The 17,676-nt window shown below is 44.5% G+C and overlaps 1 protein-coding gene across 2 annotated transcripts in view; it reads right to left on the reverse strand.

Moving 5' to 3' along the window:
• The window catches only part of LOC142488444 (uncharacterized), a 118,437-nt gene that overhangs the window by 11,662 nt on the left and 89,099 nt on the right, over positions 1-17,676 (reverse strand). Inside the window, exons 1-3 of one of the 2 annotated variants that reach the window (XM_075588961.1) lie at positions 11,348-11,758; positions 10,948-11,061; positions 10,465-10,578 (exon numbers count right to left, since the gene is read on the reverse strand). In XM_075588961.1, coding sequence (XP_075445076.1) covers positions 10,465-10,578; positions 10,948-11,061; positions 11,348-11,366 — 247 coding nt within the window. In that variant the 5' untranslated portion in view covers positions 11,367-11,758. Of the gene's footprint in view, positions 1-10,464; positions 10,579-10,947; positions 11,062-11,347; positions 11,759-17,676 lie in introns of those variants that run through there. The other variant, XM_075588962.1, reaches the window with a different exon arrangement.

Here is a 17,676-nt window from a genome sequence, read left to right on the forward strand (position 1 = left end):
CCAGATTAGTCTTTGCCAAACAATATCTCAAAAAGCCAGCCCAGTTCTGGAACAGCATTCTTTGGACAGATGAAACTAAGGCCTCGGTCCCGCTGCGCTCGTTGGCGCGGGCGGCCATGTCGCGAGTTCCCCACCAGCAGGGGAATCCCCACCGAGCCGGCCCCCCCTGGCGGCACAACGCGCTACACGCTGTGGCGCGTCAGCCGCTAGGAGACACAAGAGAATGGTGTTTCCTAGCGTTGACGCGTCACGTGGTGTGGCTGTGAGCCAATGGGGAGGGGACGCTTCGGGAGGAGGAGAGGCTTCGGGGAGCGGGGAGGAGTGTGAAGTGAAAGCAGGTGAGTGCCTGTCTGTGTGTATGTGTGTGCCTGAGTGCGTGAGTGCCTGCCTCTGTCTGTGTGTGTGTGTCTGTGTGTGTGTGTGTGTGCCTGCGTGTGTGTGTTGCTTACTTACCTTGTGTTGCTTACTTACCTTAAAAATCAGCAGCTCCAGCCCGAGTCCGTGGAGGGAGAGTACCGGGTCCCTCCGCTCAAGCCACGCCCCCCCTCCCTGTCAATCCTCCCACTCCCACCCACCTCCCGCTCCCTACAGACCGCATATCGCGGTCTGTGTATGTCAGCGCACCGCCTGTCTGCAGTGCGGGTGCGCTGACTCTGGGAGCGGGGCCTTAGCCTAAGATCAACCTGTACCAGAATGATGGGAAGAAAATAGTATGGAGAAGGCATGGAACGGCTCATGATCCGAAGCATACCACATCATCTGTAAAACACGGTGGGGGCAGTGTGATGGCATGGGCATGCATGGCTTACAATGGCACTGGGTCACTAGTGTTTATTGATGATGTGACAGAAGCAGCCGGATGAATTCTGAAGTGTATAGAGATATTTTGTCTGCTCAGATTCAGCCAAATTCAGCGAAGTTGATTGGACGGCGCTTCATTTTACAGATGGACAATGACCCAAAACATACTGCGAAAGCAACCCAGGAGTTTTTTAAGACAAAGAAGTGGAATATTCTGCAATGGCCGAGTCAATCACCTGATCTCAACCCGATCGAGCATCCATTTCACTTGCTGAAGACAAAACTTACGGCAGAAAGACCCACGAACAAACAACAACTGAAGACAGCTGCAGTAAAGGCCTGGCAAAGCATCACAAAGGAGGAAACCCAGCGTTTGGTGATGTCTATGCGTTCCAGACTTCAAGCAGTCATTGCCTGCAAAGGATTCTCAACAAAGTATTAAAAATGAACATTTTATTTATGATTGTGTTAATTTGTCCAATTACATTTGAGCCCCTGAAATAAGGGGACTGTGTATGAAAATGGTTGCAATTCCTAAACGTTTCATACAATATTTTTGCTCAACCCCTTGAATTAAAGTTGAAAGTCTGCATTTCTATTGCATCTCGGTTGTTTCATTTTAAAATCCATTGTGGTAGCAGTGTAAAGAGCCAAAATTATGAAAATTGTGTCAGTGTCCAATTATCTCCGGACCTAACTGTACATAATGAATAAGATGTAAATAAATAAACCACACTGAGAAAATTGCCACAGTAAGGATACAATACTACTCATCAAATGTGACAAGAGAGACACATATGTATCTCAATGATAGAAACAAATGTATATGAAAAACACAGTATAATATAACAAGAGAATGGGCAAAGGAATAATATAGCTTAGAGAAAATGTTTTAGGTCCCATTCTGTATTAATCCCAAAACAGGATAGAGTATTAAGTGAGTGGATCCAAAACATCTCACGCTGATTAAGCTGTTTCATTCTATCACCCCCTCGTGCAGTGACAGGTATAGATTCAATCCCCTTGAGTAGGAACAGGTATAGATTCAATCCCTTTGTGTAGGAACAGGTATAGATTCAATCCCCACGTGTAGGGACAGGTATAGATCCAATCCCCTCGTGTAGTGACAGGTATAGATTCAATCCCCTCGTGTAGTAACAGGTATAGATTCAATCCCCACGTGTAGGAACAGGTATAGATTCAATCCCCTCGTGTAGGAACAGGTATAGATTCAATCGCTGAAAAATGAAAGGTGGACAAGTTTCCCAATGTACAATTTGTAAAATGTTTGGAAACTGGGAGCATCTGATGTAGTTTTTAATAGAACGAATGTGCTCCATAATTCTGACCTTCACTGCTCTGATTGTCCGCCCAACGAATCCTCGACCACAACCGCAGGTGAAGTAATAAATCACAAAAATACAATGAATAAAAACTGGAATTGTGTGTGTTTTCTTACTGTGTACAATATCAATAGATTTGATAGGATTGGCATAGCAACAAATTCACATTTACCATATTTGAAAAAAAAAAAAAACGTGTATTAAATTTGATTCATGAACACGGTCTGACCTGGAGGGAAATAAACTAGGCGAAAGATAGTTTGCCAAGGATTTAGTCTTTCTAAATGCAAATTTTGGTCCTTGTTCAATTGGCTCTAAGGTCTTCCTCCAAGGTGAGCACTTCCCAATGTTTCTGGATGATTGAGCGGATTTGATCTATGCCGTGTAATAAACAGCAGATTGGACCCTTCGGGAGTGCCCTGGTCTCTCCTTGATTTAAACCCCCTGCCTAGAACCAGTCGAACCATAAGACAGTAACTCAGCATGAGTACAGAGTTTGGCATTCATGTAAGCCTCCTCTATAACCCCTGTTCTGCAGCCCCTGACAGAAAATCTGTTTGCCAATTCGGTGGCCTGTTGATGAAAAGAATCCTCGTTAGAGCAAAGCCGCCTTAGGCGGAGGAATTGGCCCTTGGGTATACCACGGATGAGTGACCAGGGGTGATTGCTATCCGCTTTAAGAAAGGTATTTCTGGAATTTTGTTTCCTATAAATGTCAGTCTGTATTTCTCCTGTAACGTCAATAAATAAAGTGATATCTAAATAATTAATGTGATTAATATGGGTGTAACATGGGACTTATCCCTGTTCAGTAATATGCCTTTAATCCAGCAGTGTGGTGGTTAACTGCTGGTAGTCAATTAACAAACACCACCTGCCTGATTGTTTACAAAAACCTGTCTGTTCAGACAGGCAGTGACTCTGACTGAGAGCTGACATTTGGAGCTGACCAGTCTTGAGCTCTAGAAAAAGTAGAGAGTGATCTCCAATGTTCCAATGCTACAAATCATATATATATATATATATATAGAGAGAGAGAGAGACAAATGTAATCACTGTCCAGGAATGACTAGAAAAAGTCTCAATGCAGGTATAAGATGATAAATATTAAAGAAATAATGACATCCGTGGTGGCTGTAGAGGTATAAGCACACCAGTCGGGGGTTAATGAGCAAATGTGGACCGGAGGTACAGAGTGATGAGACCATAGTCCCACCACCTGTACCTCTATGATAGTCCCGATAATGCTAACCTGACCCGACTGGTAACCCTGCCACCTTCTCAACCGTGACAAGCAATGAGGCAAGATCCCATCCAACTTGTATATGGCACGGGGATTCACAGCTGTTTGGAGACCGGAGAAACGGGGCGCTCCTGCTGGAACTGCAAACAGAGACCCACGACTGCTCTGCTGCCCGGCGTGTACGCCAATCCCTCAGCTCACCGATGCGGATGACGTGGGAGCTGCGTCACAGGAACCACCGGCTGCGCTGAACTGGAGTCCCGAAGGTAGTGCGCTCTAGCCCATCGATCGTCTTAGGGCTAACATCCAAAATACAACCATCCGTGCTGTGACCAATGCGGATGACATAGAAGCTGTGTCACAGGGCTCACCGGGTGTGTAAAACTGGGGTCCCAAGGCAGAGCGCTCTAGCCCGTAGATCGTCCTGGGGGCTAGATCCAGATGGCAATCAACCGTGCTGTGACCTGGGAAACCGCATGCAGGGTGTTTCTGGCGTGCAGATCAGCTGGATACCACCTCCGTTCAATGCCAATAATGAACACCTGTGGCAATTGAGACTGCTGTGTGCTCCATATCAAAAAAGGGAGTAGAAGTCAAGTAGAACGAATGGTCACTACTCCTAGTAACACCACAAGCTTATAAAATAAAAATATTCTTTATTACAAAAAACGGCTGGACATCATAGTGAAACCACTCTGACGCTTTTCATCCCTACATGGGACTTTATCAAAGAGTACATGGTTCAGATAGCAGGCATGTCTAATATAGATGTAAGCAAAATCTGATTGGACAACTCCAAATCAGACACAGCAGACAGCAATGAACACATGGATAGAAGCATATTAACTATAACATGTCTGGAATAGAACAAATGACACATATATATAGAATTAACCATATAATAGACAAACAAAATAAAAAATAAAAAATAATAAATATTAAAAACAAAACATGATGTCAAGCACAATACTAAGAAATTGTATGAATAAAGAAAATCATGGCAGAAAACAGTCAAAGGAAAACAATCAATAATAGATTATAAATGAAGACAAATAATGTTGTTGAAATCATTGAAATATACCATATAATAAACTTAAACTGTAAGTACACAGTGAGAATATAAAATACAAAATTAATTTGTACAAATTACAGTAATAAAACAGTACAATACTCTCCATGTCCTTGTAACTAGAGGAAATGTTTCAACTCCCAGTCAGAGTTCATTCAAAGGGGATGGAGAGTATTGAGAGTATATATCCAATACATTTCTTTCTGATTTAATCGATTCTCCCTATTGCCTCCCCTGGGGTGACGGGGTACATGTTCAATGGCTGAAAAGGAGAAGTTACCAATACCCCCCCTAGGGCACTGTGAGAAATGTCTGGATACCGGATGGACCAAATCTTTTCTCTTGATCAACCGAGTATGTTCAGCTATACGGACCCTAAGAGGTCTAATAGTGCGTCCCACATATCTGTGGCCGCATGCACATGAAAGAACATACAGTACACAACAAAAGATGTGTTACAATTTAGAAAATTCTTAATATTAAATTTTTTTGAACCATTAGAATAGGTTATAAATTTTGCAGGCAATGCATATTGACACATAGAGCAATTCGCACAATTATAAAAACCTTTAGGTATAGTACTAATAGTAGGAGTTCGTAAACCAGAATCAAATAAACTGGGAGAAAGGTGAGAGGCTAAAGTTTTAGCCTTGCGGAAGGTAAATCTAGGACCACTTGACAAAGAGGGACCAATGTCCTCGTCGAGGAGAAGAGTGTGCCAATGTTTACATATGATCTTAGAAATTAGTGGTGATTGGGCACTGTAAGTTGTTACAAAGAATGGACTTTGTGTGGTATTAAAAGATGACTTATTGGGTATAGTAGATTTCAAGCCAGTTCTTTGAATCAAAGTATCTCTATCCATAGAGTCAGCTTTAACAAAGGCGACCTCTGTGTCTTTTGTGGAATAGCCCCTGGCTACAAATCTGTCAAACATTTCTTTTGATCTTGACAGAAAAATATCATTAGTTGAACAAAGTCTTTTTAGTCTCATGAATTGAGATCCAGGAATATTCCTAATCAATGAACGGGGGTGACACCTCCGTGCTTTGAGAAGCATATTCCTGGAATTCTTTTTGCGAAAAATATCGGTCTGAATGTTCATCTCACTGTCAATATACAGGGTCAGATCTAAATAATTAATGTGATTAATGTTGTGCTCAAACGTGAATTTAATATTATAATCATTAGTGTTTATATAGTGAATAAAAGAAAATAAAAAGTGCTCATCACCATCCCAGATAAGTATCAGGTCGTCAATATATCTCTTAAAAAAGATGATATTATGACGAAAAGAATTGTTAGAGTGATAAATAAATTGTGTCTCCCAAAAACCCATAAATAAATTAGCGTATGACGGTGCAAAACTCGTGCCCATAGCAGTGCCTAATTTTTGTAAATAAAAATGTGAATCAAAAAGAAAATAATTATGTGTGAGTAGAAAAAATATAGATTCTTGTAAAAAAGTGCAATGTGAGACTGATAATGTGGATAAATCAAGAAAGTGCCGTATCGCTTTAAGTCCGTGATTGTGCTCAATAATGGAAAACAGGGAGGCCACATCTAATGTGACCCACCTGTATTCCTTGTGCCATGTAAGGTCCTGTAGCTTGACAATGAGATCAGCTGTGTCCCTGATATAAGAGGGAAGTTGGAAAACCAGGCGCTGTAAGAACTTGTCCACATACCGCGATAACCCATCTCCCAAAGATCCAATGCTCGCCACTATTGGTCGTCATGGGGGGTCGACTAGCGATTTATGGATCTTTGGGAGATGGTGGAATACCGGAATCACGGGATGTGGACAGTTCAAAAATTCACACTCTTTGTAACTTAAAACATTTAGAATTCTTCCAAAGGATAACAGTTCAGTAAATTCCAAAGAATATTTTGAAGTTGGATCCTCTTTTAGAGGCTGGTAGAAATTGGTATCATATAATTGCCTCAATGCTTCTTGTTTATATTGATCAGAGGACAATATCACTAGGGCTCCCCCTTTGTCTGCATTTCTAACTACAATATTAAAAATTTTCTTTATTAAGTCAATTTGTTGTATCTCTGTATAGGTCAAATTGACAGAATTAACATTGGAATAAGAAAAGCCTTGGGAAAGTAACTTTAAATCTCATTCAACCAAATGTTCAAATGTGGTTATAGATGGGCCCCTATTGTAACTGGGGCAAAATAAAGATTTTTTTCGATACCCGGAGTCTTATGACCCAAAAAAGGGTTGAACATATGTGTTCAAAGGCTCTCCTTGTGATTCTAGCAAATTTTCCATATCAGAGATAAAACAATTTTCTTGAAAATTTAAAAAAATTCATACTCTCAGTGTTAAGCTGTGAAGGTTCTGTAGAAACCACATTAGTAGCTGTGCCTAATAAACGATTTCGTGTGGAGAATAGTTTCTTTAAAGAGAGTTTGCGAGTAAAGTTTTGGAGATCTATTACTGTTTGGAATAAGTGAAAATTCTGTGTGGGGGCAAACCCCAATCCTTTGTTCAGGAGCCTAAGCTGGTCCAAGGAAAGATCTACACCTGACAAATTAATTACATTATCAGGAGAGTTCATTCGTATTTCTTCCTCTTGGACCTGCCTCTGCTTTCGTCGTTTCCTCTGGGACCTTCGTGTTCTCCTCGGCCTCTGGGATTTGACTGTAAAAAAGCCGAGGAGGGTTGGCCAGATGTTTTGGGAACCTTAGACTGAAATGTAGTAGTTGTGGCTCTGATTTCATACCCAGTAGCTCCACGATCATCTCGGGAATGGCCTGTAAAACTGATTGGGACCTTGCCTCATAATCTGAGACATCTGAGTCAAAACTGGAGGTCTCCCTTCTAGTGTTCTTCAAAATAGATTTATTTGGATTATTGTTAGACCAATTTTTTGATTGTTTATGTTTACCCCTTGGTGTGCTTGAACCTACAAACTCCTTTGAAGTCTGTCGTTTCTGCCAACAGTATACTTGGCTTTTAGTATAATCAATGCGGTCTCTCTCAAATTTAGAGTGTTTTTTCTCACTAATAATCTCTTCAATAGACTCAACATTAAAGGAAAGAGTTTTATCATTTTTGATAAATTGTTCCATTTTAGAGAATGGTTTAAGCTTTTTTTGGAGAGTCGCTATTTCATCCATAAGTTTAGATTTTTCTGATGTTTTTTGTTGGATAATTAACTCCATAAGCTGTCTAGAACATGTATCTAAAATTTTTACCCAATCTTGCTCAAATTTACTACTCATAAAACCAAATGAGGGCACCTTTTTGACCCGTAAACCCCAGGGATTCTGTTACATCTAATATAGTTCTCTAGTGAGGTAATGTCCCACCAGAGTCTTATATTCATAACGAGAAGTTTTTCTAATTTAACAAAGTGATGTGTCATGTCTGACGGTTCATCACATGTGATATCATGGATACCATCAAAAAGGTGTGCAGCTTTTCTAGAGCATCTGGTGTTATCTCCACATGAACGAACATATGTATCAGCATCCTCCTCTAATACAACATTATCTTCAATGAAATCTTCCATGATAAATCAAATGAGCTATAAATATCAAAAAGGAAATAAATTAATTAAAAAAATGTTAATAAGTTTGATGGAGTAATCCTGTGCAGATAATTACAAAAAAGTAGAAATCAATAAATAATGTATACTAAAAATACATATATTAGAAAGTACTATAGCATTTCAATATTATTATAATGAGAACTTATATGATGAGCAAACGGAAAAAAGTCTGTAACTAGAAAAAGTAGAGCGTGATCTCCAATGTTCCAATGCTACAAATCATAATTAGAGACAAATGTAATCACTGTCCAGGAATGACTAGAAAAAAGTCTCAATGCAGGTATAAGATGATAAATATTAAAGAAATAATGACATCCGTGGTGGCTGTAGAGGTATAAGCACACCAGTCGGGGGTTAGTGAGCAAATGTGGACCGGAGGTACAGTGATGAGACCACAGCCCCACCACCTTTAACTCTATGACTATGACTCCCCTTGGAATGAACTCCGACTGGGAGTTGAAACATTTCCTCTAGTTACAAGGACATGGAGAGTATTGTACTGTTTTATTACTGTAATTTGTAAAAATTAATTTTGTATTTTATATTCTCACTATGTACTTACAGTTTAAGTTTATTATATGGTATATTTCAATGATTTCAACAACATTATTTGTCTTCATTTATAATCTATTATTGATTGTTTTCCTTTATGATTTTCTTTATTCATACAATTTCTTAGTATTGTGCTTGACATCATGCTTTGTTTTTAATATTTATTATTTTTTCTTTTGTTTGTCTATTATATGGTTAATTCTATATATATGTGTCATTTGTTCTATTCCAGACATGTTATAGTTAATATGCTTCTATCCATGTGTTCATTGCTGTCTGCTGTGTCTGATTTGGAGTTGTCCAATCAGATTTTGCTTACATCTATATTAGACATGCCTGCTATCTGAACCATGTACTCTTTGATAAAGTCCCATGTAGGGGTGAAACGCGTCAGAGTGGTTTCACTATGATGTCCAGCCGTTTTTTGTAATAAAGAATATTTTTATTTTATAAGCTTGTGGTGTTACTAGGAGTAGTGACCATCCGTTCTACTTTACTTCTACAGTCTTGAGCTCTGCACAGCAGAGCTGATTTCAAGACACAGGGAAAACTACTACACCTGAAGCTGAACCAGGAAGTGAGAAGATTTTCCCTGCAAGAAACAGATAAGACTTTTATTCTTAAGAGACTGCTTATATCTGCTTATTTCATGTTATATGTTTTGGGGCTGCGAGAACTGCTTGACTAAGGGAGATGTGAATTATTGCATAGTGTTTCACTAGAAATACTCCCAAGTGAATAGAAGCTTTGTCCCCCCCCCTGTGTTTGGATGAATTTCCAGATAAAAAGGAAAAGGCACAATAAAGCCTTATTATAATTTCACATTATAAACGACTCCAAGTGTGTACCTCTGTGAACGTCCGTCTACAATGGGGTTCATAAGTAAAGTTAAGATTCAACATATTGAAATTAAGTGGATTAATGAAAGTGTCCAGTGAATGTGAATCCCCTTCCCAAATCATAATCAGGTCATCAATAGAACGCTTGTAAAAAAAATAATATGATGCCGAAAAGGATTAGAATCACCAAAAATAAATGTGGATTCCCAGAGACCCATAAAAAGATTAGCACACGACGGGGCAAAGGAGGTACCCATAGCCGTACCCCGTGTCTGCAAGTAAAACTGTGACTCAAATAAAGAATAATTGTGAGTCAATAAAAATGTGATGGAATCTAAAAGAAAAGTGCGAAGTGAAATAGATAATGAAGAGCCGAAGAGTAAGGGGTTAAATACTCCCCTAGCAATGCTCACGGGGAATGTCCACGTGTTAAACATACACTTTGTATCCTTTCGAATCTTCTTTTCCTTCCCAAAGAAGCCTAGACCTCCATAATCCACATCAGCCAGAATCAATAATGTCACATATCATGTCCTTTCATAACCACTCTTGATAGACTTCCACTAGCCTTAATAGGTAAATCTTATGTGGTTGTCAGTGGTTTAGGGTACTGTAGACATATAGTATACATCACTTTCACTGTCCGGAAGAATTGCCTGGACTCTTGGGACGCTGTCCCCATCTATCAGTTAAGCTATGTCTAAAGACTGTGGCTATTATTGCGTATCTGGTGACCCTTAATGAGAGGATATTGTTTAAGCTGGGGAACCAGGTTAGTTAGGGATGGGTCCCTTGAATTTGTTCTCCCAAATGCGTTTTATCGCATCTATTGATGGTCAGACGCCCATAACTCTGCATTTCCAACCTTTATACGTGTCTGAGAGCCATATTGCACTTCTAACTCTGCTGCATGTGGCTTGTCCCAGAACACCCAGCAGGCCTGGGGACTTCCTATGAGAGGCAATTAACCATGAATATTCACTAAATGTGACCATGCGCCTTGTAACAAGATAACACCCCTTTGTGCAGACAAAGGAGAAAAGGTACTCACCAGAGACAGGAAATGGAACAGTTTCACTCTTTATTGGGGTCAGATGTTCCTCAGTGTTCGGTTCTTCCTTCTCTGACTTAATCTCTAAACTCTCCGGTACAATCACTGGGAAACCTGGCAATAAGAAAAGGGAAACCCATCATGTAAAGCTGGGAGTGGGGGCGCTTCTTGTGATATCAGTATACAGAAATACTCTATACTGATCCCTATGGGGGAGGGCTGAAGGGATTGATTTTACTTAATTAACCCTTTGAGTGCTGAAGTTTTTACCCCCAAGTGCTGAAAACATTTTGGAGCTACCAATGTTCAAACCTCAATAACAATAATATTTCCAATATAACCTTAGATAAATCATTTTTTCATTAGGACAGGTATCTTATAATTGTATGCACGCTTTAATATTATTTACCAAAATATTGTACACATATCAGTCCATTTTTAAACATACTGAATACAGATAAGTGAGGATGTAAGGGTAATTACCACAAACAGGAAATGCATCTATTTCTTCCTTTATTGGGGTCAGATGTTCCTCTGTGTCAGTCTCTTCTTTCTCTGACTTAATCTTTAACCTCTCCGGTACAACCACTGGGAAACCTGGCAATAAGAAAAGGAAAATACATCATGTAAAGCTGGGAGTGGGGGAGCTTCTTGTGATTTCACCTCCTCTGATATTGGTATAATATAATAATTCCTGTAAAGAAATGTATTACGAGCCCTTCTGGCAGAACATGACAGAGGTGAAGATGTATTATCTTCTTCCCTGCTGATGGTTCTATAAGAAAATAAGATTAGTTTGGGTGTTTGACTCGCATAACTGCCAAATAATCAGAGATTCCCCCCTTGCATATTCCAAAGACACTAAATTATCTCCTCTACTCACTTAACAAGCGTCGATCCATGCTGGCAGTGGGCAGTGCTGCTCTGGAGGTGCTGGCAGTGGGCAGTGCTGCTCTGGGAGGTGCTGGCAGTGGGCAGTACTGCTCTGGGAGGTACTGGCAGTGGGCAGTACTGCTCTGGGAGGTGCTGGCAGTGGGCAGTGCTGCTCTGGAGGTGCTACCGGAGGTTACTTAATCTATATGTGTTGGGTTTTAGAATGTGCCTGTATATAAAACAGAATTGGAATGATCAGCTTTTTTTGGACAAATATACAGCATTTAGTATCAGCTCTTTCACACCTAAATCATTAACCCCAAAGGAGTCGGAGAAGACAGGGGCACCAAAAAACACACATGGTCAATTCGCAAACAGGAACTTCATTTCAAACACTGCAAAACTTTAATGGCTCAGGATTGTGTCACAACATAACCATCTAGAAAAGTATAAAGAGAGTCGGAGATTAGCAGCCAAAAGACCAGTAAAGTCCTCATAGTGTAACATAGTAACATACTGTAATGTTCCATAGTATGAATAAAAAGCAGATACAGTACATGAGTGAGACTTTGATAAATGCTCCCGATACTCTCTCAGGTCCAGCAGTTCTGCTCCATACTGACACAGTCTCACTTTCCTATTTCATACGGTGAGAAGTGGGTAATGCAGAGGAACCAGTGCAGTAACTTCCCCTCACCTTACCCCACCATAATAAATAGGGCGGTTTGATCCCTCACACCCTCATTAATTTGTTCCTCGATCACCTCCAGTTTCTCACATTCAGCACATTTGTACCTGGCAGGACATGCTTATATAAAGGAATGCCTGGGAAACACTGACATTTTACTCACTGATTATTTATTTTCCCCTGGTCTCTCAATGTCAGCACATGACATGAGGGAATAGGCTCTGCCCATCTGAAGGTAGGACACAGACTTCTGACCTGCTCACACCCTTACAAGCCCGTCCTATTATGATGGGATCACTGCTTCCCGACCCAGATAATTTCCAGAGGAATAGTTATATTCTGATACTGAATCAAAAGCTCTATTCTCTGTGTTATATCTGTGGAACGTATCTACACGTATAATACAAGTATTGTAAACACAATAAGACAGTCTGTGAGTGGGTTTATTGGCTTTGCACCTCATCCCAGGCTATGTTTAAAAGCTGTGTTTAAAGCAGCAAGCATTGGCTTAAGGGTTTTCCATGTAATAATGGACTTGACAAAAGTGTGTATATATATGTATGTGTATATATATATGTATGTGTATATATATGTATATGTATATATATGTATATATATATATATATATATATATAAAAATAATATATCCCGGTCCCCTTGGGCTTTCCAGTACCCCCCCTCACCTTGGCGGCGGTCGCGGGTGCCGCCGAACACAGCAACTGACCAGTCAGCTGGCCGCAAGAGTGGGTGTGGGCGGTTGCTGGTGCGGCGGTGATCGCATAGCCAGGTAGTCACGGCGGCTCCATTGCAGGGTGCCGCCATCTTCTTTTGCCTGGCGCATGCGCAGTGGGGGCAGTAGTTGCGGAGGCCTTCGGCAAGCTTGCGCATGCGCAGCTATAGCGCGTGAACCCCCCATCAATCAGGAGAGGCTATGGGCAGGGACTACATGTCACATGAGCCTCAGGAGCGCCCCACATGACGCCAGGGAGCCAATAGAGGTGCAGTATCTCCCTGCTCTCAGGGATTGATACAATTCGCGCGCTGGGAAACACGTCAGTCGGCGCCAGGAGAGTCTAGGGGAAGGAGGTGAGGTTAGTAATACACGTGACATTCATAAATAACAAATAATACAAATAACAGATCATGGGAATAATCGCTTCAGACATAAATGTAACATTTCGGAAGAGTCCCTGCTCCGGGGAGCTTACAATCTAATTGGTGGGAAGAACGTACAGAGACAGTAGGAGGGCGTTCAGGTAAGTGCGTCTGCAGGGGGCCAAGCATTATGTATCGTGTATAGAGAAGCTATAGCCCATAACACACACATGATGCTGCCCCTGTGGTAATGAAGGAGTTAAACTCCAACCAATACTCCCTCAATCTAATTACTTTCTAACTCTATTTAATAACTTTCCCAATCTTATCCTCACTGATTCCTAATGTTAATTCCCAATGTAAAATAACCCCCATTATCTCCCAGTCCCTGTGATACAGGAGGAGTAACCCCTACCCCAGTGCCAGAGGCCCCCCCTCACTATCAGAGGCTCAGCCTCTCAGGCTCCTGTGTGTAAGGAAGCTCAGAGCAGCACTGGGATAATGTGCACAGGTCACACAAGGGAGGGGAAGGGAGGAGGAGGAAAGCACTTACCCAATAACACAGGCTGAAGATCTCTGTGCAGCAGGGGGTGGGCAATGTGAGGGGGACACAGGAAAGGGGACTTAGAGGCTGTAGAGCCTATTCCCCAGTGTGTCCCCCCCTCAGTGCCTGAGATGTGCACTTTATCCCCCCCTCACTGTGTGTGTACTTCCTATGGAGGGTGGGGGAGCCCCTGTGATCTCTCAGTCCTTCCCTGTGGGAGTGACCTGGATTCCCCCTCAGGATGTGGGACAGTCTGTGCTCAGGGTCAGTGTTTCCTGCCGGAATCAAACCTCACACACCAGGACATCCGGCTGCAGCAGAGGGACCATAGAGAGGGAAGAGAGGAGGCCAGAGCGCCTGTAACCTGCCCTTCCTGATCTCATATGGAACAGTGACCCCTGGTGGGCTCCCAAGCAAGGTGTGGGAAGTTATCCCTGGTGAGTGAAGAGAGAGACAAGCTCTGTATCTGTGCTCAAGGATATTCTCCAAAATGTTGAAATAACCAATAGATAATCATAATGTCCAGTCCACGCAATAGCAGAAGAAGTAAGGGCTTGCTTGTGAGGGTAGTCAAATAATGCTCCAATTTAAAGGGAGGAGGAACAAATAGCATAATACTCCTGGATTGATCCCATAGTGGAACTGAATGCACCAGGTAATCCCAATGAGCTTTTAACTGAATGAACAATCACTCCCCTGGGGCTAGAGTCAGCCAAACACCCACAGAGTACTAGAATATAAGCAATGAAAGTACTCACACTGGCACATTATGCCCATTGATGTCCTGTATTGTGCCTGCAGCTGCAGCATACGTTTGGAGAGCAGTGTCCATAGGGATAGGGTGACCAGATTTTGAAAATGAAAACCGGGACACATTTTTTTTTTTTACATAACAGTTTATTTATTGTAGTACACTTATACTTTACTACCATTAGTCCTTGTTACGTGCGTGTGTGCGCGTGCGTCGGATGACCTCACTAATCGAAAAAAAAAATAACAGATGTGAATGATTCTGAACCCATTAACAGTGTCAGGACGCCCCCTCTTCACAATTTCTAAAGCAGCAATCCCGTCTGGGATCTTACCTGATCCGCAGTCCCTCAAGGTATTATACTGGAGGGAGGTGTTCCCTACCTGTCTTCCGATGTCTCCCGCGTGAAACTTGAGTCAGATCTGGAAGAAAGAAGGGTAGGTTACTTCAATGTAGATATACGGCAGTTAAGATAAGACAGAGAGAGAGGGAGACAGGGAGGGAGGGAGAGAGAGACAGGGAGGGAGGGAGAGAGAGACAGGGAGGGAGAGAGAGAGAGACAGGGAGGGAGGGAGAGACAGGGGAGGGAGGGAGAGAGACAGAGAGAGAGAGAGAGACAGACAGGGAGGGAGAGAGAGAGGGAGAGAGAGACGGAGGGAGAGAGAGAGAGACAGGGAGGGAGAGAGAGAGAGAGAGAGACAGGGAGGGAGAGAGAGAGAGAGACAGGGAGGGAGAGAGAGAGAGACAGGGAGGGAGAGAGAGAGAGAGAGACAGGAGGGAGAGAGAGAGAGAGAGAGAGACAGGGAGGAGAGAGAGAGAGAGAGGAGGGAGGGAGGGAGAGAGAGACAGGGAGGGAGAGAGAGAGAGAGACAGGGAGGGAGAGAGAGAGAGAGACAGACAGGGAGAGGGAGAGAGAGACAGACAGGGAGAGGGAGAGAGAGAGAGACAGGGAGAGAGACAGACAGGGAGAGAGAGAGAGAGAGAGAGAGAGACAGACAGGGAGAGAGAGAGAGACAGACAGGGAGAGAGAGAGAGAGAGAGACAGACAGGGAGAGAGAGAGAGACAGACAGACAGGGAGAGAGAGAGAGACAGACAGGGTGAGAGAGAGAGACAGACAGGGAGAGAGAGAGACAGGACAGGGAGAGAGAGAGACAGACAGGGAGAGAGAGAGACAGACAGGGAGAGAGAGAGACAGACAGACAGGGAGAGAAAGAGACAGACAGGGAGAGAGAGAGACAGACAGACAGGGAGAGAGAGAGACAGACAGACAGGGAGAGAGAGAGACAGGGAGAGAGAGAGACAGACAGGGAGAGAGAGAGACAGACAGGGAGGGAGAGAGACAGACAGACAGGGAGGGAGAGAGACAGACAGGGAGGGAGAGAGAGAGACAGACAGGGAGGGAGAGAGAGAGACAGACAGGGAGGGAGAGAGAGAGACATACAGGGAGGGAGAGAGAGAGACAGACAGGGAGGGAGAGAGAGAGACAGACAGGGAGGGAGAGAGAGAGACAGACAGGGAGGGAGGGAGAGAGAGAGACAGACAGGGAGGGAGAGAGAGACAGACAGGGAGGGAGAGAGAGACAGGGGGAGAGAGGGAGAGACAGGGGGAGAGAGAGACAGGGGGAGAGAGAGAGACAGGGGGGAGAGAGAGACAGGGGGGAGAGAGAGACAGAGGGAGAGAGGGAGAGACAGGGGGAGAGAGGGATAGACGGGGAGAGAGGGAGAGACAGGGGAAGAGAGGGAGAGACAGGGGGAGAGAGGGAGAGACGGGGGGAGAGGGAGAGACAGGGGGGAGAGGGGGAGGGAGAGAGAGGGGGAGGGAGAGAGAGGGGGAGAGAGGGGGAGGGAGAGACAAGGGGGAGAGAGGGAGAGACAGGGGGAGAGAGGGAGAGACAGGGGGAGAGAGGGAGAGACAGGGGGAGAGAAGGGGGAGACGAGAGACAGGGGGAGAGAGGGAGAGACAGGGGAGAGACAGGGAGAGAGAGGGAGAGACAGGGAGAGAGAGGGAGAGAGGGAGAGACAGGGGGAGAGAGGGAGAGACAGGGGAGAGAGGGAGAGACAGGGGGAGAGAGGGAGAGACAGGGGGAGAGAGGGAGAGACAGGGGGAGAGAGGGAGAGACAGGGGGAGAGAGGGGGAGAGAGGGAGAGACAGGGGGAGAGAGGGAGAGACAGGGGGAGAGAGGGGGAGACAAGGGGGGAGAGAGGGAGTGCAGGGGGAGAGAGAGGGAGAGACAGGGGGAGAGAGGGAGAGACAGGGGAGAGAGGGAGAGACAGGGGGAGAGAGGGAGAGACAGAGGGGGGCAGAGAGAGAGAGACAGAGGGGGAGAGAGAGAGAGGGAGGGAGGGGGAGAGAGAGGGAGACAGAGGGGGGGAAAGAGAGAGGGAGACAGAGGGGGGGGAGAGAGAGAGAGAGGGTGACAGAGGGGGGAGAGAGAGTGAGGGAAGGGGAGAGAGAGAGAGAGGGAGACAGACAGGGAGAGAGAGAGACAGGGAGAGAGAGAGACAGACAGGGAGAGAGAGAGACAGACAGGGAGGGAGAGAGAGAGACAGGGAGGGAGAGAGAGAGACAGACAGGGAGGGAGAGAGAGAGACATACAGGGAGGGAGAGAGAGAGACAGACAGGGAGGGAGAGAGAGACAGACAGGGAGGGAGAGAGAGAGAGACAGACAGGGAGGGAGGGAGAGAGAGAGACAGACAGGGAGGGAGAGAGAGACAGACAGGGAGGGAGAGAGAGACAGGGGGAGAGAGGGAGAGACAGGGGGAGAGAGGGAGAGACAGGGGGAGAGAGGGAGAGACAGGGGAGAAAGGGAGAGACAGGGGGAGAGAAGGAGAGACAAGGGGAGAGAGTGAGAGACAGGGGGAGAGGAGAGGGAGAGACAGGGGAGAGAGGGAGAGACAGGGGGAGACAGGGGAGAGAGGGAGAGACAGGGGGAGAGAGGGAGAGACAGGGGGGAGAGAGGGAGAGACAGGGGGAGAGAGGGAGAGACAGGGGGAGAGAGGGAGAGACAGGGGGAGAGAGGGAGAGACAGAGGGGGGCAGAGAGAGAGAGGGAGACAGAGAGAGAGAGGGAGGGAGGGGGAGAGAGAGAGAGGGGGAGACAGAGGGGGGGCGAGAGAGAGGGAGACAGAGGGGGGAAAGAGAGAGAGAGGGAGACAGAGGGGGGGAGAGAGAGAGAGGGAGGGGGAGAGAGAGAGAGAGAGAGAGAGAGAGGGGGAGAGAGACAGGGAGGGAGAGAGAGAGAGACAGGGAGGGAGAGAGAGA

Source organism: Ascaphus truei, chromosome 2, assembly GCF_040206685.1.
Source record: "Ascaphus truei isolate aAscTru1 chromosome 2, aAscTru1.hap1, whole genome shotgun sequence".
Lineage (NCBI taxonomy): Eukaryota > Metazoa > Chordata > Amphibia > Anura > Ascaphidae > Ascaphus > Ascaphus truei.